General features: G+C 38.6%; 1 protein-coding gene across 21 annotated transcripts in view; it reads right to left on the bottom strand.

The window, feature by feature from the left end:
- Nucleotides 1-26,418, bottom strand: part of LOC149074111 (uncharacterized) — a 235,467-nt gene that overhangs the window by 77,881 nt on the left and 131,168 nt on the right. For 18 of the 21 annotated variants that reach the window (XM_089246127.1, XM_089246131.1, XM_089246138.1 and 15 more), the window contains 7 exons: nucleotides 21,958-21,996; nucleotides 15,876-15,941; nucleotides 13,402-13,464; nucleotides 10,490-10,537; nucleotides 7,969-8,037; nucleotides 7,236-7,286; nucleotides 2,935-2,982 (listed from right to left, as the gene is read on the bottom strand). In XM_089246127.1, coding sequence (XP_089102253.1) covers nucleotides 2,935-2,982; nucleotides 7,236-7,286; nucleotides 7,969-8,037; nucleotides 10,490-10,537; nucleotides 13,402-13,464; nucleotides 15,876-15,941; nucleotides 21,958-21,996 — 384 coding nt within the window. The remainder of the gene's footprint in view (nucleotides 1-2,934; nucleotides 2,983-7,235; nucleotides 7,287-7,968; nucleotides 8,038-10,489; nucleotides 10,538-13,401; nucleotides 13,465-15,875; nucleotides 15,942-21,957; nucleotides 21,997-26,418) is intronic. The other 3 variants (XM_089246129.1, XM_089246143.1, XM_089246135.1) reach the window with 3 other exon arrangements.

The following is a 26,418-nucleotide window of genomic DNA, read 5'->3' as shown; positions in this document are numbered from 1 at the left end:
AATACTCAGAAAACAGTCAACGAATAACGGAAACACCAGGAAATGCTAAAAATTCCTAATGCATTGACACACTGGGTGTATTCAGAAGATAAGAGTCACGTTGACAGAGTTCAAAAATTCGGTACTCTATCCAAGTGGGAAACTGTCAGGGTGACTCCTATCCTGTCAAGACGGTGTCCAAATGTATTAGGAACTTTTTAATATTTCCTGGCATTTGCCTTATTCGTTGACGATTGAGTAAAAATTCTTTACACCAAGGGTGCTGAAACTTGGATAGTGCGGGTCACTTCATTGATTTTGAAATGTGTGGTGGACCACTTGAGTAATCTAACTGAGGGCTACTCAAGTGATATGCAAATACGCCGAGGATCTCGAATGATCTGCAACTATCATGACTCAAGAAGCCTTTTTGTCTGGCGGGTCACACAAGTGAGTTAGAACTGTTTCGCAGCTCTATTTTTGAATATGCTGAAGCGATGTGAAACTGCAACGTGGGGCACTAGTGATCTGTAAATGTGCCACACTATGCGGACGGAAAAGTGTAGCGATGCCCTAGACAGGTTCTTGTTCCGTGATGGAGCACGGAAAAGGTTATTTGCGCGATGAAGGTGGTGATCGAAAGAACGGATGATCGAAATCTCGAAATTTGGCGAGTAGTTCTCACTTTAAAATTATCCAATGTTTTTTCCCTGCTGTGTAGGATTTCCTAATAGTTTACTTTTTTAACCAGCAGGAAATGGTGTCAGGACAGTCTTATGCTAAAGGGACAGGGCTGGAGTTGCCCCTTGAATTCAGCAGATAATTGACCAGTTCATAAAAATGAAATCTGGAAGTAATTGAATTAAAATTATGGCACCATACGTACAGCTGGAGCCCCAACGGCTGTTTTGACAGATCCCACCAGGAATTTCATTACACCGCTCCACAGTGAATATAAAAAATACAATTTGTTCCACGCTATAGCGTGGGGAAGGGTCAAATTTAATATCTCATTGAATTCTCTTGGCATGTAAGAAAATTACGCAGGGAAGTTTTAAAATAAATGGATAAACTTAGAAACCGTATTTTAATGCCTAATGTTCAATAAATTAAACTTGGTTTGAACATGCATTACATGGTAAATAATTTAAATATTTGGTCTTTAACGCACATGACATTTTACAGTTTCTTTAACATCAGAACATTTAATTTTTCATGGTTTATCTGACATTGGTGACTAGGACTGGAATAATTATAGATTATCGGCGAGATTTCAATATTGAGCAAAAGTTCCATAGCTTAGAAGCTGCATTAGACACCTCGAATGATTTGTCATTTCACCATGTGCAGATGGGCGAATCGTGGGTTACAAGATTCAATGTACAGTGTGGGATAAGCTGTTCCGTATGTTATTGTGAAGACGGAACAGTTGGTCCCTCCGAGCAGAGGTCTCACCAGGATTTGAGACCACTTGCCCCAGCAGATGAGGGACGTGTTTACATTTGACTAAGAAAGTTCCCTTCACTATTATTCATTTTCCGGTAGAGTTTCTTAGCTGGTGTGTCGCAGCACCGTGTAGCAAAGCTGCACCTTTCAAGCAGCTTTGTAGTGGAGTGTTGAAATAGTACAGATGCACAACGAGTAATCTCTAATCATTACTGTGGCACATTTCAAATGCTTGACATAATATTTGTCAGACATTTGAAAATAACACTTGCTCTTATTTTGAAGGCACAGCGAATGTGAAAGTACAGATTCCACTACACTACAGAATTTGAAATATGTAACAAATTTATCTTCATCGTTCGTAACATAGAAATCAATGAATAATGATTCGAATCTTGTGCAACATGCGTATAAAAACCCTACGTTCAACAATCAATGCATCTTTGGAACTAATTTATATACGATTTATTTATATTGAAACAATAGGAAATTAATAAGTGACAGATGGCAGTCATTTTATTCTGAATTTATTATGGAGGAACCGCAAAGTTTTTAAAAGGGGGGGGGGGGTCGTAGTCGATAGGGCAAATCAAGCTAAAACAATCTAGATCAATATGAACAAGCGTTTCTCAACGTATAGTTTGTGATACAAGTGCTCGCAGAAGCTTCTGAATACTTTTTAATTAGAATTAACTTCTTATAACACACATGTATATATACACATATAACTTGTACTATTAGGATTTCAATATACATTAGACATTCATATACCAAGGGTAACCATTTCCATCGAGAAAAATAATGTAAATATACGAAGTATGCGGTATAAACAAATTTTTGGAGACTTATAACCGCTCAGTTAAGTGTTGCTAAAATAGCCGATAGGTACCTTCAATAAAGATAGAAGGTTATTGCAATATCAAATGATAAAAATCTTAAAAATGCATGACTTCCCATATGCCAAAAACATTAGACTCAAAAATAATCTGAAATTCATTAAGCACGTTAACATAAATATTAAAAATGTTCTCTTCAGGTCATGAATCTCCCGATAGTGAATTTGCTGAGTATTAAAAAATATATGCATCAGAGTCTTCCACCTTGAAATATTCCTTCCTAAATCTGCACTTTTTCTGGGTTAGTTTCAACTATTTTCGAAAGAGCCTACGCATGAAGATTGCACTCACAGGCAAGGTAGATGATTGCGCTCCTGTGGCATCCGTCTAAACTGCGGGTCCCTCTGAGCCCTTACACACTGATCAAATGCATAAGAATTCAACTATTTGTACTTAAGCCTTTTAGACGATGCATGGCTAAATCCATTGTATAAAATTTATCCCACATTTCTATGCTGGGGAGTTCGTTTGTTAATTCAATAAAACAGACTAATATTTGATATTCAACTTTGAAACATCACGTATTCTAAATAAAATTTATTCAATAAGCAATCAGATTAAATTAAAAGTCTAATTTGAATAAAAAATTCTGCTGTAAAAATATATTTCATACCTTGGGTGAAAGTGCCGGACTTGACATCTCTACATCTGGTTTCAACATCTATAAAGAAATAAAAATACTATAGCCTACACAGCAAGGGTAGTTAATTCTTCAAGGTTAGGGCCACTTCATTGATTGGGAACTTGCTGTGGGCCACTTGCGTGACTTGTAGCGTTATGATCACAAGCGATGCAATTGTGTGGCGAATAACTAATTATCTAGAAGTGTCACTCAAATATTTATGAATTCGCCACGTTAGTTATCTGGGAATACACCGTGGGTCAGTTAAGTAATCGGCACGTGCTGCTGGCCACTTAAGGGATCTGAAGCTTCACTGAATGCTAGTCAAGCGATATGCAAAAATACCGCGGATGTCCGAGTGATCTGCAACTATCACTGTTCTCAAGTGTCCCGTCTCATTTTGTATTGCGAGTCGCACAAGCAATCTGGAACTATGCTGCAGCTGTTTTAACACATGCTGTATGTCTCTGGATTGTAATGTGAAACTGCAACATGGGTCACTCGAGTGACCTGTGAATGTGCAACAGGCCATTCAAGTCCGAAAGATTGTGCCGATTCTCGATACAAATCTCAAGGCCGATGCCACACGAGCGTCATTCCTGACGGGGATTTTTACACAGGTCTTGAATAAAAAGAGCTGACGCGATGCGGACGGGAAATTGTGCGTAATGATGACCCGGACGGGAGGTTTTCGATTCCTTGCTTCGCCATCACGCAAGAGGTTTTGGCAAGATTAGGTATATTGCATGAGGGTCGTACGAGCGCTCGGAACAAGGATCGACATTTTCCAATTTTATTTTTCTTTAAAATTTGATATTTTATTGCATATTTGCTGCTGAAGGATTCACTTTTACTCGTGCATATTTCTTTTGAGACAGGAAATTATGTCGGGCACACTGTCTTACGCTAAAGAGATGGGGTTGGAGTTGCCCCTTTTAATTCAGCAAGTAATTTACTAATTTATAATTAAAATAAATTCGGGAATCAATTGAATAAAAATTATGGTATACCTATTAATAGCCTTGCCTCAAGAGCCGTTATGTCTGACCCCTCACCAGGAATTTCACTAGACCGCTCCGTAGTGAATTTAAAAGTACGATTTGTTCCAAGCTAGAGCCCTGCCTGCCGCCCCCCCCCCCACCTTCATGGGGCAGCCATGAAAATGATCATGTACACATTCAAGATAAGGGAAAAACTTGCATCAGGAATTTTTGGCCCTTTATGATCAGTCGCATGTGAAAAACATCTGAATTCTAATCAAGATATTTTCCCCAATTTCCACAAATTTGTAATCGTGATTCATTGAATTATATTTCTTAGCATGTAACAAAGTTACTCAGAGAAGATTACCCACTATTCCATCATTTTGTCAAACAGAACTTTAATGCTGAATAAATGAAACTTTTCGTTTGAACATGCATTACATGGTAAATAATTCAAATATTTGGTCTTTTTAACGCGCACATAGACATTTAAAATTTCCTACTTTCACAACAGAACACTCAACATTCCGCGGTTTATCTCACATTGGTGACTAGGACTTGAATTACCGATTACTGGGAAGACTAATATTGAGCAACAGTTCCATAGTTTTCACAGCTTAAAGAAGGCATTAAGCACCTCGAATGATTGTCATTATGCACCTTGTACAAAGGGGTGAATTGTGAGTTACAAGATTCAATGCATAGTGTGGGATGAACTCTTCCTTATGTTAGTGAGGAAGCACTTGTCAACACGAACCGAGGTCTTGCCAAAATTTTATACCTGTCCCGGCAGATGAGGGATGTGTTAAAATATTTATAATTGACTGAAGAGTACCCTCCACATTTTCTCACTTAGTTTCGGGAGTGATTCCTAGCTGGTGTCGCAGCACAGTGTAGTTTAGTGATAGATGTGCAACGTGATCCGCATCCGCTTTGTGTGCAACTATTGGTACATAAGGAGCCTTTCAGACGATGCGGAAAGTGCCTGCAACTACGAAATGTTCGTGTGGGTCCGGATGTGACGAAGTGCGGCCTCCGCACGTACATTACAAGTTTTTTACATTAGGTTATAATGGAGCTATTCACATTACCCCGGTCCGGGTCTAACTCGTCCGCATCTTTGACTACTTTCAAAAGATTTCGGATGAAATTTTTTCAACTTGCGATAAATACCCTGAACACCATAGGAAGGTCCTTGTTCATCAAAGGATGTACCCACATACGTCTATCCATCAGTTTCTATCTGAGAAAGATGTACGCAGTTGAAATTGCCGTGTCTTACTTGGACACGATTGTTTTGAAATTTGGAAACATTTAACATTACCTATATGTTAATTATTAACAATTTTCGAAAAAATTGTTTTAAATTTCTATCAATTGAAATCCTAAAAGTTCGTGTGTAAATACCATATTTACAGTTACGCTTTGCCTAGGGTGCTGGGATTTCACTAAAAAAAGTAGCCTCGCAGCTTTCAATTTCTAATTTTGAAAAACAGTAAAATTTTTCACGTGGCACAATCACCCCGGGAGTGGCGACAATGTGCACTAATTTTCTCGTGTCATACCTATTTATATTGAATTCTGGTTGGTAACTTCACTTGCAACCCTTTGGAAAATTCTGCCCAAATTGTCATTTTTGAATTTAATAAAATCCATGAAACCTAACAGTTAATATTAAGTGAAGCATTTATTTTCCTTTTGAAAATTTCAATGCCCTGAAACATTAAAAACTTCAAACTCTGAAATACAAGGTGGCTGCGACGTCCATCGAATCCTACCACTTCAACTGTCCCGGCAAGTGCAGTCAAAACATCTGCCGGTTGGAAACGCCTGCTCTTGCAGATGTAATACGCCGTCGTCTAACCAGAGATAAGATGATAGGAACCGAGAGAGAATATTGCCGACCACGTTGGTAACACATCCAACTTATTTAAAATATTGTAGTTTTAAATATGTCCATTATTTAATCCAGAAATTGATTTTTAATCTCATTGGCGAAAATTACTTCACTATGCTACACGGCTCTTGAACACTATAAATATGACATTCACCTCTTCGAATCCACTACAAAGTTATCCCTGCTAATAGGTCATGGTTTCTTGATTATCTGATTCTGCACCTCGAATATAAATTTTCGTCAGCTGGGTCAAGCCACAAGAATTTACCAACTTTCTTCATGGCCTTTACATATACGCCTCCACAATAAAAAATGACGAGCATTTGTTTATTACACTAAGAGCCTCAAGTGTTTCATTCTAGTAATTGCGGCAGGGTCGACTATCCTACTTCCACATTACTTGCAAACCATTGCTACAACAAACTGGCGAAAAAGGACAAACCCTGAAAACTGCATATTCAGGCTGCGAGTACCTCCTTTGTTTACGAGTCATGTTTCTGCCAAAACGCTGTATTTTTAACAGTTCAAATTAGGTATTTCTTAACGCTAGTAACTTCTACATAGAAATATTAAATTAGCTGGTTTCCACGAAACAGTCTGCAGCAAGAGAGGTTTACACTCGCTTGGAAAATTTTGTGTATATCACAATGTAACCTCAAATTCTCAAGGCAACAGCTTACATCAGATACAATAAATGCTGTCGGCGAGCTTACAGCTCCTTAATCATGAAAGACCAATAGATTGTTCATAGGCTCCCACGAAGCGACCGAGTCCTAAAATCCATATAGTGGCACATAGTCAACCTTGTCAACAAGTTACCCCACAGTTTACAGGATGCAACACCAGTGTTTAGACACAGGGTATCAAGACATTTGAAAACAATCCTTATCTAAAAGTGTTCAGAGAACAAACCATTTCAGCGAAAAAGTTCAGCATGCTTGTCAGCAGTATATATTGAAATATTTCCAAGATTAAGTACAGCTAGAACCTCTTCCTTTTGTCTATAATTTCCTTCTCAAGTAATATTAGAAAATGCTATTCACCTATAACGTTCACTAAGTGAAAACAAAATGAGCAAAGATGCGGGCGAAAAGACAGCAAACGTGCCCCAGCGCAAAGACAAGCAGAGGCAGACCCGCGTCCGCATCGTGTAAGGTGATCTGTAAATGTGCCGAGAAAAATCCTATTTTTATAACAATCGGGCTTCATGTCATTAGATGATTATAAAGGCCACAAGTTCAGCATCCATGGCTGAACCAATTATTGTAAAAACTTAAGCACCTTTCTATGTCTGCGAGTTTGTTCTTTCAATAAAGTTTAATTTACATTTGATAATAACTTCAAACATTATGCATGCTTATTGAATATTGCCATTTAGAAATCTTTAAACCAATTTGAATAAAAAATATTACCTTGGGTGATGGTATCGGACTTACTGACATCTCTTCATCTGGTTTGGACATCTATAAAGAAATGAAAATGCTTTAGTCTACAGCAAGGGTGAAGAATGAGGGCCACTTTATTGATTGGGAACTTGCTGTGAGCCACTTGAGTGACCTGCAGCGTTATGAACACCACTAATGTAATTGTATAGCGAATAACTGGAAGTGTCACGGGCAGCTCAAATATTTATGAAATCGCCACGTAAGTGATCTGGGAATGTACAGTGTCTCACTCAAGTGACCCACAACACGTGCCGATTACTTAAGGGGTGCGAAAGTTCACCGAGGGTGAAATAAAGATATGCAAATATGCCGCGGATGTCCCCAGTTAAGTGCAACTATCATTGGCGTAGTCTTCTTTTGTATTGCGGGTCGCACAAGGGATCTGGAACAGTGTTGCAGGTATCTGAACTGAAATGTGAAACTAACGTGGGTGAATCCAGTGAACTGTCGATGGCTAGAATTCCTAGTCCGTGGATAATTGCGCTCGTGACATCCGTCCAAATAAGCTGTGGGTCCCTTAAGTGATCTGTAAATGTGCCGAGAAACTTGATCTATAAAACTGAGGTCACATGACTCCAAGGCGCACAGGTGGAGAACGCATGACTTAATTTTGGAATATACATAGCATGGAATATTTTTCAATTGGTGCAAACAATGTCTTGATAAGCAACCAGTTTGAATAATACAATTTCTGCCCTACCTCGCTTGGTGGCGTCGGACTTCTTGGAACCGCCTCTTGCCTTACAGCAACTTCAGCTGGTTGCGAAACCTATGAACAAATAAAAATGCTTTACGGAAGAGCAGATGACTGCCTAATAAAACAAAATCTACATTGAATAAGGCAAATGACGAAAAATTAAATTCCTAATGCATTCAGACACATTCAGTATTAGGATGACTGCCTAATTTTCAAACAAATAGACAAATACGAGGAAATATTAAATTTTTAATGTATTTCGACACTGTGGGTGTAGTCTTCGGAGGAAGAGTATCACGCTAACCGAGTTTGAAGATTTAGTACTCTATCCAAGTGGGAAACTGTCAGCGTGATACTCTTATCCTCTGAAGACACCTATAGTGTCAAAAGAAATTTGGAATTTTAATATTTCCTGGCATTTGCCTTAGTTTTTTTTCGTAAAAATTCTTTAGCCTACACCAAGAATGCTCAACCTCAGACTGCAGATCACTTGAGTAATCTTTAATGCTGCAGGTCACATTAGTGATTCAAGACAATTTCATCACTTATGATCTGTAAGTGTCCCAGGTCAAATATTTATGAATTCGTTAGGTAAGTGATCTAGCAATGGACCAAGTAATCTGCACACGTTGAGGGCCACTTAAGGGATGCGTAACCTTCACCGAGGACTAATCAAGTGATGCAAATATGTCGAGGATCTCCTTGAGTGATCTGCAACTATCATGAGTCTCAAGAATCAGTCTATTGCGGGACGCACAAGTGACTTGGAACTGCTGCAGCTCCATTTTCAAGTATGCTACAGGTCTTGAAATGTGAAACAACGTGGGTCACTTGAAGTGATCTATAAACTTGCAACAGGCCACTAGTCATTTTGGGGGGGGGGGGAATGTGCCAATTGACTGAATACATAAAGGCTGATGTCACAAGAGCGTCTTTCCAGACGGGAATTTTTATGCACGTCTTGATGGATAGAAAGCTGCCGCAGCCACGCAATGCCCCGGACGGGCAATTTGATTCCTTTCTCCACGATCACGTGACAGGTATTTTGCGAGATAAGGTGCATTAATGCATGACTCGCTAGCGCTCAGAACACTGACGATAGATTTATTGAAATTAGGCGTAATGTTTTTCATTTTAAGATTTGTTTCATCGCTGTCGAAGGATTTACTTTTACTAGTGTTTTTCAATCCACGGGAAATTTCGTCAGACATTGCCTTATGCAAGAGGAATGCGCGCTCGCAGTTGCCCCCTTAATTCAGCAAGTAACAGACTAACTTATTAAAAAGAGTTTAGGAAATTGATTTCCAAATGATATCGCAGGACTCCACCAAATCTATAGCCCGGCTGACATGGGCTGTTTTGACTGACCTCCTGTGAAGAATTTCATAGCCCCTCCATAGTTTAGCTTGGAACCAACAGTCTTCCAATAGAGCCCTGCCTGCCCCACGATTGTGGGGGTCCCATGAAAATGTTTTTAGAACATGTTCAAGATGGACATTAAAAAAAATCTGCTAATAAAGGGCAAAAAGTGCAGGACCTTTTTTTTTCAACTAGTTTTTCAGAGAAAAGGTAGGTAAACATACCACAAATTCGAAGGTTTAAATTTAAATATAATTCAATGAAATGTGACTAATTTCAACTCTGGTCGGATTCATGATCTCTCACCCCATAGTCAATTTATTGAGTTTAAAATATGCATCGAGAATTACAGCTTGAAATATTCTTTCGAAAACTGATGCAACTAACCCGGAACAGTACGAGCAGTTTTCAGAAAGTTCCATCTTCACGCATAGGCAAGACCGGGGACCCTTCAAGCGCGACGGACTAATTGCAAATGCGGATCTAGTTGAAATTAATTACGAAAAAGTGAGCTTGTCAAATGGAAGACAAGCATTTATTATCAGGTGTGAGGGGCGCTGAACAAAATTTTATCCATATGGCCCACGATGTAACGTGTTTACGACAATCGTGTCCTGAAAATGACGCAGTGTTAGAAAAACCGCAAAAAGAAAACGATAATGCCAACACTTATCCACACTTCTCTCAGAAGGTTACCAGTAAAGATCCGATTGAAACTGGTTGATCCGCGAAAAGCACCGCCCGTGCAGCTGCTTCTCAAAAATTCTTGGGCGTGGCTTGTATCTTTCGACCGTTGATAATTGTGCTCTTCTAACATCCGTCCAAATAAACTGTAGGTCCTTTACGTGATCTGTAAGTGTGCTCAGAAATAACATGTTTATAAAATTAGGTTCGACGTCACATCAAGTGACTCCAAGGGCCAATGGTTGAGCATACATGGCCACTATATTGTCAAATTTTTTCAATAACATTGTCATGACTATTTATTATGGGCATTTTTATGACGTCGTATTTGTATTTCACGTTAAAGGAGTTATTCATTGAAGCTAATTTATATTTGTAAATAACTGAAACACTTATCAACAGAATTTATTAAGAATCAGAATTTTGTAAATCCATTTAAATTTTTTGAAATTTTATTTGGATGTAAATGTATTTGTCTTACCTTGGGTGAAGGTGTCCCACTTGACATCTCTTCATCTGGTTTAGACATCTATAAAGAAATAAAAATGCTATAGCATACACACCAAGGGTGCTCAACCTTGTGTGGGTCACTTCATTGATTAATGTGTGTATGTACATTGTGGGCCACTTGAGTAATCTTTATAACGTTGCACGTAATGATGCAATTGTATCGCAAATAACTAGAATTATCTGGAAGTGTCACAGGTCACTCAAATATTTATGAATTCGCCACGCAAGTATTCTGGGAATGCACCGTGGGTTAGTTTAGTAACATGCTATAGGCCACTTAAATAACCCTCGGTGAAAGCTTCGCATCCCTTAAGTGATATGTAAATATGCCGAAAATCTTGAATGAGCTGCGACTATCCTGGGTCTCAGGCTGTCTCAATACGTATGGCGGGTAGCCCAAGTGGGCTGGAACTGTTTTGTAGCTCCATTTTTGAATATGCTGAAGTGATGTGAAACTGCAATGTGGGCACTCCAGTGATCTGTAAATGTGCCACAGGACGCTCGTGGGATTTCGGGCAGATTCTGAATTCTCAAGGTTGATGCCACACTAGTCTTCCCGGATGGGGATTTTACCAGAAGCCTTTGAGGTGAAAAAGCTGGCGCGGCCACACTATGCAGACCGCAGCGATGCCCTGGACGGGAGTGTTTCGCGTTCCTCCATCACTGAAAAAAGGTTTTTAGAGCGATGAGGTGGTGATACGAGCACTCAAAAACACGGATGATCAAAATCTTTTTCAAAATCCGGCAATTCATCTCGGATGTGGGTGGTCAGATTTTAGTTGGAGTCACTTTTACTTGACAGGAAATTGTCAAACATTGTCTTGGGCCGGGATTACACTGGAAAAGTTCGCTACGAGTCCTTTTGTAAAACTAAGGCAGTCAATGAGGTAATATCGGTTGCCTCTTCTAGAATGAAAAATCCAACAAATAAGGTTATTGGTTTCAAGTTTTATAAAAAGGCATGCCAAACTTTTCTAGTGTAATCCCGCCCTTACGCAAAATGGAAGGGGTTGGGAGTTTCTCCATTTAATCCACAAACTAATGCCTAATTAAAAAGAATGGAAAGAATGATGGAAATTCACTTAATTGCATTAAAACACCCTTATCTATAGGTGGGCCGACATGGGATATTCTGACTCAAGGGCGTAGCCAGGGGGGGGGGACTTGGGGGTCTGGTCCCCCCCCCCCCGAAATGTGAGAAAATGACCGAAAAAAGGGAAAAAGATGGCAAAATCTATTGTTCTGTCACTTTGGTCCCCCCCCCCCGAAATGAAAGTGGTCCCCCCCGAACGAAATTTCTGGCTACGCCCGTTCTGACTACTCCCTGCTAAGAACTTAATTAGGCCCTCCATAGTTTAGCTTTACACCTAGTTTGTTTTTAAATAGAGCCCTGCCACCTCATTTGTGGGGGCCATGAAAATGACATAAAACCATGTCCAAGATTAACATTAAGAAACTCTTGGAAGAGGTCAGGAACTTTCTTGCTCTTAGTTATCAGTCGAATGAGAAATACTGGAATCCGGATTTTAAGAAAAGAAAATAACACAAATTTGAAGCCTAAAATTTTAAAATAGTGCTGCATTCAACAATATTTCCTCAAGTTGTTAATTTCATGGAGTTCCTTGCACATTAATTTTATTTATTTTAAAAAATAAGCACCCCGAACCTTATTGCTTGAAATATTCCTTCCGGAAACTGCGCACACTTTTTCGTGTACACTGTAAGGGACCGTACATGGACGGCCGGACCACACTCTGGCCAAGCTTACAACTGCTGATGCTACCACCAGATAGAGACTTATACAACCCGGAAAACCTAACCCTGAAAGGACGTGGGTTAGATTCCCAGCAGAAGAATTCTTTCCAAAATATGTCTTCGCAACAGCCAGTTGTTCAAAAAACTTCGTACGGTAACAGTGACGTCATCCTTGTATAAATCGGATTTGTTTTTAAATAGAGCCCTGCCTCCCACATGTGTGGGCCATATAAATAATCCAAAACATGTCCAAGGACAGGACATGAAGAGCAAAAAAGTTTGACCTCTTCAACGAGTTTCTTCATTACCAGTCATAAAAAATACCGGAATCCGGATTTTGAAAAAAAAAATTCCACAAATTTAAAAACCAAAATTTTTAAAAAATAGTGCTCGATTGAACAATATTTCCTCAAGTTGCGAATTTCATGGAGTTCCCTCGATGATTAATTTTGTTGCGTTTTAAAAATGAGCATCCTGAGCCTTATTGCTTGAAATATTCCTTCCAGAAACTGCGCACTTTTTCCAGGTTACTTTCACCACACTTTTCAAAAGACAGTGCCATCTCCACGCACAGGCTCACACGGGCAAGGCTCAGGGGGATTCAAGTGCAGCGAATTTGAAAATTAGGATCTGGCTGAAATTAGTTACGTAAAAATAAGAGCTTGTCAAATTCAAGACATTCATCAAGTATAACAGGCAAATCTGGTTGGGCGGCCCTTGGAAACATTTTACCCGTATGGCTCATGTTATGGGTTCACAACAAACGCATCCTGACAATGACGCAGAGTTCGAAAAAAATCGCAAGAAGACTGATATCGCGATAGCTTGTTAACTCCTATCCACACTTCTCTCAAAAGGTTACCATAGTTGAGGCCAGACAAACTGGTTCCTGTGGCATCAGCCCAAATAAGCGGCTGATCCATTAATTGATCTATAAATGTGCCGAGAAAACATTTCTATAAAATTCGGTTCGAGGTTACGATATGACTCCAAGGGCCACAGAGCACGCATGACTGCACCCCAATTGTTAGTTGAAAAATCCCAATCATTATGTATTCTAAAAATAATGAACAAAATTTATAAATAAGCAATCAATTCAAATTGATTTGAAAATAATTCGCATCATACCTCGCTTGGCGGCGTCGAACTGCTTGGAACCACCTCTTGCATTACACTAGCTGGTGTCGACATCTATGAAGGAATAAAAATGCCATTTATAAAAGGGAGGAATGAAAATATGAAGACTGGCCGACTGCATTATACTCAAAAAACGTCAACGGATAACGTTAGTACCAATTTCAACAGTAGTTACGTTCTAGGGGCTTAAGGAAAATTCACCTCCAACAATTTATCCACAACAGTTTGATACTAGTGAGCTAACTCACTTATTCGAGCACTGAATCAGTAGCTCACTCCATCTACTAGCTCATTGACTAGTGTCAACTTCTGCCGATTAATTATTAAAAACTAGTCCCTGCTGGGAAAACAGATTAACACCAATATATTTAACAATGAAGTTTCATCATTCCTGTATTTGACTTATTTTAGCTCTATAGAAGCAGCTATTGTGACACTCGGGAGCTTCATCTTATTCAGTTTAATACCACAGTTGAAGGCAATACAAGTAAGCACGATGTTAGGGTATATTCATTGGTTCCATTTACTCCAATACAAGAAAAACGGAAAGGAAACCGAAAAATTACATAGTTGCTGTATATTAAAATGAAACATTCAGTAATAAGAAAAGGAGATCTTTACATCCTAATAACGATATTGGATCAGTTCGAACTTTAGAAATAGAGTTTAGGGCCCCAAGTTGTGTAGCAATTGTAGCAAAAGTGGGCGCTGGATCAGAGGGGCGCAAATTTCACTACAACTAATCCAGCAAACTCCGATATTTGTGCTTTCTCCGGCTGATCATGCATCTAGTTGTTGGCCTGGGCACAAAAGGTGTAGCAACATTATCACAAGCCTCGAATTGAATATGGAAGCTTTTAACTTTGTATACGAGTAAATATCATACCAATTACATTCTTGCAGAATTTTTATTTCTTACTGACACTTTTTCAGCAAGACACTGTTCCTGGAAGTAAACCGAATATTACAACTCTTAATTGGGTTCCCTTACCACAGTGTATCTTAGCATTTTATATTTTTGAATAATTCCCGTATAAACAGTGGTATAATCACAATGTCATGATTTTTTCTAAATTACTGCTCATATTTTATGTATATAGTGTTCAGTTGTGGTTGATTTATATAGCTATTATTTTCATCCCCAGCAAATTCTGTTATTCATATTGGAGAGAACTTTGATATATTGCCCATAACACCTATAAAAAGTTATTTACAAGTTCTCTCAATACCACGTACTTTTCCAATCTTCAATTATCATGCCAAATTATCAGGAGCATTTTTAGCAGTTACATTGGGCAATTATTTGACAGTTGATAGGGATCTTGACGAAGGTGTGTCAGCGTGTGTACTGGTTTTTTATATACACACTGTTACAATTAGACTTGTCACAAATGGATTTTAGTCCTTTTCCTTATAAGACATCCTATTTAGTGAGACATCGTCACATGTAAGGGCCTGCCAGCAATTTATATCTAAAAATTTCAAGGTTCAAAAATGAACAAAAGGAATGTTATTTCATTCCGAAATAAAGTGAAACTTGGAATTAAACCCCAGATAAAAAACAAGCTATCCGCGTACAGAGTTCACTGGGTGAAAACTGATGTCTGAAGATGCGGGTGAAAAACACTTGTGCTCGTGTGAAAAGGCTTGCGGGTCCGGACCCGCGTTTAAGGCCCTTGTAGCGTTGAAATTACCCTATACCAGAAATGCAAATCCCGATGGAAAAAACAAAACCACAGTAGAAATTTCAAATTTATAAATTTAATGGTGATTATTTTCCTCATCTGCATCCCAATGTCCTTCGCCGCGAGAAATGTAAATTCCAACAAAGCGGAAAGTGCAGCTTATACGGCGAAATAAATTTTGAAACAGTTGCTGTCGAGATATTGACGCACTCTTAAAAACTACCATTTTTGCTTCAGAATGTATAGTGTAAATCGTAACATGATCTTTGGATCTATAAGCTTAAGCAGCAAGTAAGGATTTGGACGATCGCTCTGACAGACAGGTCCTGAACCACCCTGAACGAATTAAACACATGCTCAAAGGATTATAGCATAATCCTATTGCACACTATAAAATCAAATATCCAAAATCAGATGCTGCCGTACTGTAATTTACCTGGATCCCGGAAACCAGTTGATTGGCAACATCTTTTGAATGAGAACAGAACAGGGACGATCGAAGTTTTCGCGGAAATTTTTGGATGTAGATGCAGGTCCGCATCCGCACCGTGTAAGGAACCTTAAGTGATCTGTAAAATGTGCCGAAAGTTATTTTGTAAAATTAGGTTTCTCACATGAGATGACCCCTAGTGCAACAGATTTAGCAAGCATGGCTATACCAATTGTTCATTTAAAATTAATGAATATGGTATGTTATTAATCATTTTCTGTATGTTGATGAATATAAGATTTCTTGATAAGCAATCAATTATTCAAGTTGATTTAAAAATATGTATATACCTCGCTTGGTGATGAGCTTCTTGAAACCATCTCTTGCTTTTTAGTGACTGCAGCTGGTTTCGGCTTCTATGAAGAAAAAATATACAAATAGTAGACCGAGTATTAGGCAAACAAATCGTCAACGAATAAGGCAAATGCCAGGAAATAAATTATTGATGCATTTCGACACACTGTTGGTGTCTCCTTCAGAGGACGAGTATCACGCTGCCCGAGTTTGAAGATCTGGTACTCTATTCAAGTGGGAATTTGTCAGCGTGATATTCTGTGAAGACGCCCAACAGTGCATCGGAATGCGTCAATGTTTTAGTATTTCCTGGTTTCTGCCTCATTAGTTGACGATTGAGTAAATGAAAATTCTATAGCCTATAAGGAGAGTGCGGGCCACTTGAGTAATCTTTATAACGCTGCAAATCAGTGATGCAATTGCGTCGCGAATCACTTGAATTATCTGGCAGTGTCACAGGTCACTCAAATATTTATGAATTTGTCACATAAGTATTCTGGGAATGCACCCGTCAGTCAGTTGAGTAATCTGCTTGTGCTGCGGGCCACTTCAGGGATGCAAAACTTCGAGGGCTACTCAATTTATATGCAAATACGCAGAGGACCTCCTTGAATGATTTGCAGCCACCATTGATCTCCAGAAGCCTTTGTGTCGGGTCGCACGAGTTAGCTGTAACTGTGCTACAACTATATTTTAGAATATGCTGAAGCGATGTGAAACTGCAACGTGGGGGAACTAGTGATCTGAAAATGTGCCACAGGCCACCTTAGTCTGTATCAAGAATATGCCAAATCCCCCAAACTCTAGGCAGATGCCAAACGAGCAGCTTCCCATATGGGGGTTTTAGCTCAAGTCTTGGGGGGGGGGGAAGAATCAAGAAAGCTGGCAGGGGGGAATCAAGAAAGCTGGCACGGCCACACTATACGGACGGAAAAGTAGCGATTCCCCAGACGGGAGGTTCTTGTTCCGCGGTGAAAGAGCAAGGAAAAGGTTATTCGCGCGACGAGGTGGTCACACCAGCAATCAGAACACTGATTATTGAGGTTTTTCGAAATTGAGTTATTTTTTTCAACTTTAAAATTATCCAATTTGTTTTTTCACTGCTGAAAGATTCATTCGTACTAGTATATTTAATCCACAGGAAATAGGCACATTGCGTTACACTGAAGGGACGGGGTTGTAGTTGCCCCTTCAATTCAGCAGATAATTGACTAATTTACACTGAAGATGAATTCGGGAAGTAATTGAATTAAAATTCTCATGGCACCGTATTTCAATAGCCGGGTCCCAAAGGGCAGTTTCGACTGACTCCCGCTAGAAATTTCATTAGACCGCTCCATAGGTAATTTGAAGTAAAATTTGTTTCAAGCTACAGCCCTGCCTGCCCCCAACTTTATGGAAAGGCCATGAAAATGATCTTGATCACGTTCAAGATAAAGAAATGAGCATAGGTGGTCAAATTTTTTTGCCTTTCATGATGTCACATGAAAAACATCTGATTTTTAATCAAAAACATGGTTTTTAATTTAATTTTTAGGCTAAAATTTGAAATCATGATGTTCCATTAAATTATATTCCTCGGCATGTAACAAAATTACGTAGAGAAGATTGTCAAAATACACGATTGAATAATGGGTAAACTTGGAAAAAGTATTTTAATCCCTAATGCTCAATAAATGCAACTTTCGTTCGAACATGTATTACATGGTATAGTTAAAATATTTCATCTTTTTAATGCGCATCTAAAATTTCTATATGCGCATTCTAAAGTTTCTACTTTCACATCAGAACATTCAATATTCCATGGTTTATCTGACATTGGTGACTAGGACTGGAATAATTATAGATTATCGGCGAGATTTCAATATTGAGCAAAAGTTCCATAGCTTAGAAGCTGCATTAGACACCTCGAATGATTTGTCATTTCACCATGTGCAGATGGGCGAATCGTGGGTTACAAGATTCAATGTACAGTGTGGGATAAGCTGTTCCGTATGTTATTGTGAGGAAGGAGAATGCCAGCAAGGGCTTTGCCACCAGACTTATCCAGTTGCCATGATCTCTTCCAGCCCAGCTTCGTGGCAGAGTCGAACAAAGTGAGTGCACCTAACAGTCCGAGTGTATAGCTAGTGTTTGATATTTCAGTGCTGCCACCTATACTTCAAATTGTGAGTGAAGTGTAACGATAGAATATTTGTAACGTTGTAGGCTTGCTGCTCTGTGGCAAGACTAACGGGGAGATTGGCTGGTATTCGTGCCTTGACGTTGGAACCACAGAAAACCAACTTCAGCTGACCACCACTGACGCCGGTGGGGGTTCGAACCCGAATTCTCGCGATGTGAGTCCGTCACTGACCACCACAGCGGCTGTGAGGAAGGAGCAGTTGGTCCCTTCAAGCTCGGGCCTCACAATTTGATACCACTTGCCCTGGCATATAAAGGATGTGTTCAGATATTGTGACTGAGGAAAAGTCCCTTCTCCACACATTTTCTTTTACTTCCCCATAGTTTCGGCAGCGTTTCTCAGCTGGTGTAGCAGCGGCTTTGTCGTGGAGTGTCAAGATAATACAGATGTGCAACGAGTAATCTCGAACCAATATTATGCCAAGCATTTGAAATTGCCACAGTTATGACTAGAGACATTTGAAAATACCGCTCGATCTCATTTCAAAGGCACAGCTAATGTGAAAGTACAGAAAACTTGCTTCACTACAGAATTTGAAATATGTAACAAATTTATCTTCGTTCGCAACATAGAAATCAACGAAACTAATGATTCAAATCTTGTGCAACATGCGTATTATAAAAATCCTACGTTCAACAATCAATGCATCTCATTGCATCTTGATTGTGCAATCAATGCACAATCAAGAAAATAAAATTACAGCTTTTCTCAGGTCATAACCTCCCCATAGCGAATTTGCTACGTTTAAAAGATGCATGCATCCTGAGCCTTACCTTGAAAAATATTCCTTCAGAAATCTCACTTTTTATGGGTTATTTTCTAGTTTTCGAAAGACAGCCTATACGTGAAGATAGCACTCACAGGCAAGGCCCAGGGTGCTTCAATTGCAGTGGGACTTGAAAACGAGGATCTGGTTATGGAGGGTCTAGGTCAATTTGTCAGACTCATTTCGTCACAGCACAAATTCATCGCAGCAAATTTAAATTGCTTTAAAATTCATTTGTATCTTATAGTAGTTTCTTTAGGTGTAAAAAATTGAATCAATTTTTTTTCATTTATTGGAAATTTTCCCCTTACCATCTGTTTTAATTTTTAACAAATGAAGGAAGTATTCATTAAAGTCAGAGGGACATGGGAACGTACACGAAGATAAATTAGGATCCAATGAATTTTTAAAATTTTTTTACCATTTAAGCCGCATTTGTTGGGATTTCCATTTCTCGCAGTGAGGGACGTTGAGAGAGAGCGAGAGAAGAGCTCACCTATATAATAAACCGAAACCAAATGAATTTTGAAAATTTAGTTCCAATCGTATAGGCTGCGCTTCCAACTTCCTGTAGGAATTTCCATTTCTTACAGCGAGGGGCGTGTATATAGAGACAATAAATTACGATCAATGTGGCCTCATAACACGATTTCCGTAATTCACTATTAAATGTATCCATGCAGAGAATATATCTTTAAGGAATTTATGACAATGTATCCAAGTTTTATGTGTAACAGCTGCGAAAAGTATCATTTTAAATTACTTTTTCACAATTCACATTTCAAATCACTTTGTATTATCACACCGAGATAATATTGAAACACTGACCATGAGCCCCCAACTCTCCAATAATTCATGAATATACAATGCATCATTTCGCCTCCTGAGTACGGTTCGAGTCATTTCTAAACGGAATGACGATTTTCAGGCTCCCCCTCCTCACTGCTTTGACTGGCCAAGGATGCCTGAAGTTTAGGAACTGGAGTTCATGTCTTGATCTTGAAGTAGGAAATTGATTTCTGAATCATTTCTCTGGGTGCCCATACCCAGAGTACCCTGGGCACCAACAGCATGTCACCACTGCAAATGTCTCAATCGATTTGATTTTTTTTCCAACTCTTAAGTAAAAACCCTCGAGTAAAGACTTAATTAGCCCATTGTATGTAGCTTCATATACATGACTCATACGGCTCCAGTCAACGATTAACAATGTATTGTAAGAAAATTTTACTAATGTTAATTCACTTGTAAGGTTATATTCAGAGGTATATTTCCTAGGTGGGGAGGGGGTATATATGTGGTCTTTTTATCCCAAGATGACAAGTTCAAGTGAAAGGGCGTAACCAAAATTTAGTACTTGGTGATCAAGAACATTAATTAGAAAAGGGAGAAGGGAGGCAAGGTTTCAATAGCCCACACACAGGTGGGAAAGCTATAAATCCGCCTCTGATTATAGCCTACATTTATCAGGATAATTTTAATTTTAAAAACAATTCCTATCGTACATATAAACACTCCATAATATCTGAACCTTTATTTTTAGTGCCTTTGAGTAACATTTTATTTAAAAAACACTTATCTAACGTGAATATGGCAATAAAAAGCCAGATGATTAATAGAATAACAAGTGATGCTATTTGAAACTATCATAATTTTCTCTTTTTTTAACGATACGTAGAAGATTAATTTATTGCAATTTAAATTGAATTGAAACAAATTAATTTAGAAAGTATTAGATTATGCGGATGACAAAATAATGTATCTCCATTTTATGATAGAAAAACTTAATGCAATTGCATGAATTAGCCTATTTTCTTTATTTCAGATTTTGTAATTTCAAAACACAAATTATGGGGGGGGGGGGGAACTTTTAAACACACACGCAAACAAACATATCATTTCCACGTTTGGTTTTACAATATTCAATGTTTTTGTCGAAGGAAATATACAGACCAAGCACAACCAACCTTGTACTAAAAACTTAGATGCTAATGAAAACTGAAAATATTCCAACAAGCCAGCCAAAGATATACTATTTATTATAAACATAAGATTAATGGTAATATTATATCTTTATGCGACTGACCTATAGTAGTCTCTTATTGGTGATTAAATTGCCTTTGTCGGTACTCCTGTGGGCAATATGAAAACTTCATGGAATCGTCATTCATAAGCACTGTACATTTCTACTCTTGATCTTCGCCAAACACTTGCTGTGAGATATAGAAATCCCAACAAAAGCGGGAAGTGTGGCTTATACGGTGAAAATTACTTAATTTAATTGAATCAATTAAATATTTCAGGTTCTTATGGAGATACTGTAATGGTAAATGTTGGTGACTCGGAGGGGGTGGGGGAAACTCGAGCCCATGGGCAGATAGAAATTTACCATTAAGGGTAGGCTCACTGTAATTTGGGGAATATCATACAAACCGAAATTTTTCCACATATTGAGATTTAATCACAGCAAAAATCAATTTAACATTTCAAATTTTTCTAACCGAATTTTCAAATATAATTACAATATCAATTACATTTAAAAATTTAACTGCATATGAAAGTTTAATTTTAATTTTGATGACCTTTCCGCATTGACAAAAAATAATTATTTTCAGTTAACTGCGTGTACACTTTTGTTCATGTTTTTATTTCACGTGTAAGACAAAACCTACATACAAGCTCACGTGGAACATGTAAAGTGAAGAATTGACGAATTGACACTGCAACACGCTCTTACCGCGATGAATTGAGGCACCACAAATTGACCGGCTACGGGTTATAATCACCAAGATCCCTATTTCTATATGTTTAGGGTGTAAGTATTGTCCGGTTGAAACAGACCATAACAAAGTATCTTAACTTGAATGTTTTCCCCCCCATCAAAAACAGTCTAGAAATTAATTAATTAATATTATAGCCTCTTCACTTGACCAATTCAATAAAAATATTGCTTCAATAAATTTCATTTTATATTTTGGTGGACATGAGGTGTGACAAGATAAAACTCCGCACCGTGGGCCGCCACGTTTAATAGAAAACTGAAAACATTGAATAAATACTAACATTCAGAATACATAAACTTCGGAATAAAAAAATTTTGATGTGAAAAAATATATTTTTGTATTACCTTGTGTGCTGGACTTGACATTTCATCTGGTGTCGACATCTACAAAGAAATAATGCTTTACTGAAGAGTAAATGAATACCTAATACTCAAACAAATAGTCAACGAATAAGGCAAATACGAGGAAATAAATTCCTAATGCATTTCGACACTGAGGGTGTCTTCGGAGGAACAGTATCACGCTCACCGAATTTGAAAATTTCGCACTCGATCCAAATGGGTACTCTTATCCTCTGAAGACACCTATAGTGTTGAAAATTAATAACGATCGTCGAAAAATTACGATTTAATGTTTCCTGGTATTCGCCTTATATGTTGAAGATATGTTTTGAATAAAAATTCTTTAGCCAACACTAAAAGGCGCTCAACCTTCAGAGTGCGAGCTACTTCATTGATTTCGAAATGTTGCGGGCCACTTAAATAATCTTTATAACGCTGCAAGTCACGTAAGTCATATTGTGGCGAATAACTAGAATTATCTGAAAGTGTCGCAGGTCACTCAAATATTTATGAATTCGCCACCTAAGTGATCTGGGAATAGACGGTGGGCATAGACGTAAACTTCTATACGGCCCATGGGCCCAAGCCCCCCCCAACATTTTTGAAGCGGCTCAGGCCCCCCAAAAATTCGTATGAATATGGCTTATACATTTTGCAAGGATGAAAAATTTTTTTTTTAACCAAAAGTTGTCCTAATTATGAATTAGTTAATGAAAACAATCTGCTCAAAATTTTAGTTCTTTTAAAAAATCTGGATGGTCTTTGGCTTTCTTGTTCCATGACAATACGTTTATCTCATTTCTTCCCTGCCGTTCAATTCCCAATTGCAACCTCCATCAGTTCCAATCCTTACTGCCAGAAGGCACAGCTGAGTGGAAGATTGATGTGTTGAAGGGACTCTTCTTTGCCTGTGGCAAAAACTGAGTGTCTCTTGTTCACTGCGACTGGAGGACGGCCATGGCGCCAACATGAAAATAAGCCCAAAGATGCATGGTGGGGGGAAGGGAGGTTGAAAATTGGGAAGCAATGATATTGAAACCCAAATAAACACTATAAAGAATAGGTGCCAGAACCAAGGGCGTAGCCAGGGGGGAGGACTTGGGGGTCTGGTCCCCCCCCCCGAAATGTGAGAAAATGACCGAAAAAAAAGAAAAAGATGGCCATATCTATTGTTCTGTCACTTTGGTCCCCCCCCCCGAAATGAAAGTGGTCCCCCCCGAACGAAATTTCTGGCTACGCCCCTGGCCAGAACCTAGAGGTAATTACTGAAAAAAAACCATTGTGCAATGCATTCTCCCTCTCTTTCGTACAAGCTTGAGTCCCATATATGTGAGAGGACCAGTAACTTTTAGGGCCCCCCCCAATGTTTTTTTGAAAAATATTGGGGAAAAAAAGCACATTCTAAATGCCCATTCATAACAGATCTTGAGGACCGATGCCGAAACATTTTTCAAGCCCCTTTACAACAAAATTTGACTGGGGGTAGAACATAGAATCAAATAAACAAGTGAATTATAATATTTATTTTAAAAAAAGGAAATGAAAAATAAATGATTTTTCTAAGGTCCAAGACAAACCCCTCAACCGGGCTTTATTGGCCCATTCTTCAAGTCACCACTACATTTTAACAATTAATACAAAATATAATCTTTATAACTAAGGGATTCCTGAACTATTTACGTTCGCAGCACTCATGGTAATTTTAAATGTTGCCCAACACCTCAGCCAACATCTTCCTAAAGAGTGTAGTCAGCCTTGTTTTGTGGAACAGATTTGCACCCTCCATTAATATAATTTGACCGGCTCTTCGTTTTCGTAAGAATGCTCATTTAGAAAAGAAAATTAGAATTTTTTTTCTGAATTTTTGAGTAGGAAAACTGAACATCCTAATCTAAATTATACATGTTTATCAATAAAAATTGTACAAACTATCATTTTTATTGATGAGGTGACTGAAAAGGCAGTGACAGCAACGCCAATGAGGTATGTGATATCCCCGCCCCCTCAACGTTTTCTCCCCATCCGGTTGGGGATTTCGAAGATGAGAAACGAAACTAAAACTAATTCAATAAAAAGTTATCAATTAGGTCATTGCAAAGATGGCCTACTACACATTATCGGTGGGGGGGGGGGGGGAAGGGAGATAGCCTACAAGTTGGCTGCAAGACTCATTCATTCATAAGAAAAATATCGCTCACAAATTGAAAAGAATTTCTTCAATTTAAAAAGTAAAAATTAATCTTCAATTACCTAAGGAAGCAGGTTGGCCACCCCTTTATAAATAGTGAAATGCATGCACAATATCGGTATGTAAGTGCCGCAAAATGTATCTATTTAAAATTCAATAAATCATAAATAGTCAGTCCTCGGTATAACGTCACACGGGGACCAAATAAAAATGACCGGAAGCTGCGATAACTTGACATAGCTGCCAACTTTTGAAAATGAAAATTCGAGAGATTTTCGCGCAAACCCGTATTTTATGCTAAAACCACTCCCTAATAAATACAATAGGGATTTTTCCAAATAAAATAGGGATTTTCCAAATATAAAAGTTATAGCGTAGGGAATAAAATACCTACTCAAAAACTGAAGTCAAATTAAAATAGGGATTTTACACAAATGGAAGTTAAACCCTTCGAAATAAAATCCCTACGCAAAAAACAAGTGAAATTGGAGGCCAAAACTTCAATGATGTAAAAATAAATATTGTGTTCAATCAGAAACGCTGTGAACAAACATTCTGAGCGAATGACCCCAAATTCATCGGAAGATGAAGGAAAACACCGTCAATTTTTGAAAAACACCGACTTTTTGTGACACTTGCTTGATGGTTTTTTTTTCATTTCACGAGTGATGGCAGTCTTTCCATGACTGATGTTTATGTCCGTAACACAACTTGTACAAAAAGGAAAAGTCGGCCCTCTTCTGGAACGTTTGATGAAAGGAAATTCATCGGAATAAGTATCTTTAAAATTGATTAAATATGTTTTTGCTTATCAGTATTAGTGTTTTGTTATATCGCACGTTATAACAAAATAAATTTTGACCACATGCGCATGTCTATAATCTTCAATTATTATCCAGGACTATTGGCTGCTAACCCATTTCCCTGCACGGTAAGACAAACAACTTTCTTGTTACCATCAAAGGGTTTGTAAAACTTCCTTAAAAAGGGAATTTCCCCATTTACGACGTGTGACGTCATTTCGAAAGGGGAAAAAAAGAGGCTTCATGCCCCACAAGAAATTCCTTTATGGGATTGTTTTCATAAGCGGGAATTTTAAGGGACAATTAGGGATTTGTGATTTTCGTAAAAATTCGGGAGATTTAAGAACTTTTCGGGAGGTCGAGCAATGAAGCTAAAATTCGGGAGATACCCGAAAAATTTGGGAGACTTGGCAGCTATGACTTGATAACGAGTAATCCCATTTCACTAATTTTGTTGGCAAGGACTATAAAAGATGTTATAGGCATACCCTATCCTGCATCAGGGCCTCAGGCTGGGACCTTTGGTGGATATAGTGAATTTTTCGTGTGAAAAACAAAAATGATGGGGGGAATCGTCCCCGCACTGGAGCCCTGTTAATCCAATACCTTTTAAAGCAGCTTGCTCTAGAAGGTGTTGGTTAGTCCCACCGTGGAGCGGGGGGGGGGGCATGTTTATAGTGCAATGTATGTCTGATGTTAATAGTTATGACTTTACAACGAGATCTTTGGACGAGAGATCTTTTCAAGCCTCTCTCTCTCGGTCATCCGTTTATAAGATTTCAAATTGAAAATTAATTCAACAAAGAAAAAATTATAGGTTTTCTTTCCATGTTTAGCGAGAAAATTCCTTTTCTATGAACACAGGACCATAGCGTGCCTTTACAGGGGCCCCAGGGCACACTTTTTCTGGGGACCCTTGGAAAGGATTATTATGCAAAATAAATGTGCATTATTTTGTGGTGCCCAATTAGGCATGTGGCCCTGGTGCAATGCCCCGGTTGCCCCAGCCTAGTTAGGTGGCCTGTATGACCATATAGTAGTTATTCCAGACAACCAGCTTTCGCGGGTAGATAAAGGCAAATCGCTTTGGGACAAGATCAAAGAAAAGCGTTGCGTCGCAATAGGCAGGATTAACCATTGAGGACAACAAGGCACGTACTTCTGACACAGGCATCAGAAAAGAGCAATCACTAATTTATTTTTTCTTAGCTGACGATTGTTTACTGTCTCTGTAGATCGGCTGGCGACAAGTAGAAAATGCCATCAGTGAATCCTCTTGAATATGCACTTCTGTACTATGCCTGTGACAGATACCCCTTACGAGTTAAAAAAAAGGAGAAAACTGTTCAACAGAATATACCCCCCCCCCCCACTTGTTAACTTGGGAACTGGTTGACCGGTCTATATCGCTTCCTGTACGATCTCCTTCCTCATTGCTACCTCCAGAGGGGTGTACAAACAATGTATTATACG

Source organism: Pholcus phalangioides, unplaced genomic scaffold (assembly GCF_987345545.1).
Source record: "Pholcus phalangioides strain wild (caught in Gottingen) unplaced genomic scaffold, Ppha-v1.0 ptg000017l_1, whole genome shotgun sequence".
Classification (NCBI taxonomy): Eukaryota; Metazoa; Arthropoda; class Arachnida; order Araneae; family Pholcidae; genus Pholcus; species Pholcus phalangioides.
The sequence above is the reverse complement of the archived record's forward strand: the minus strand, read 5'-3'. Positions and strand labels throughout refer to the sequence as shown.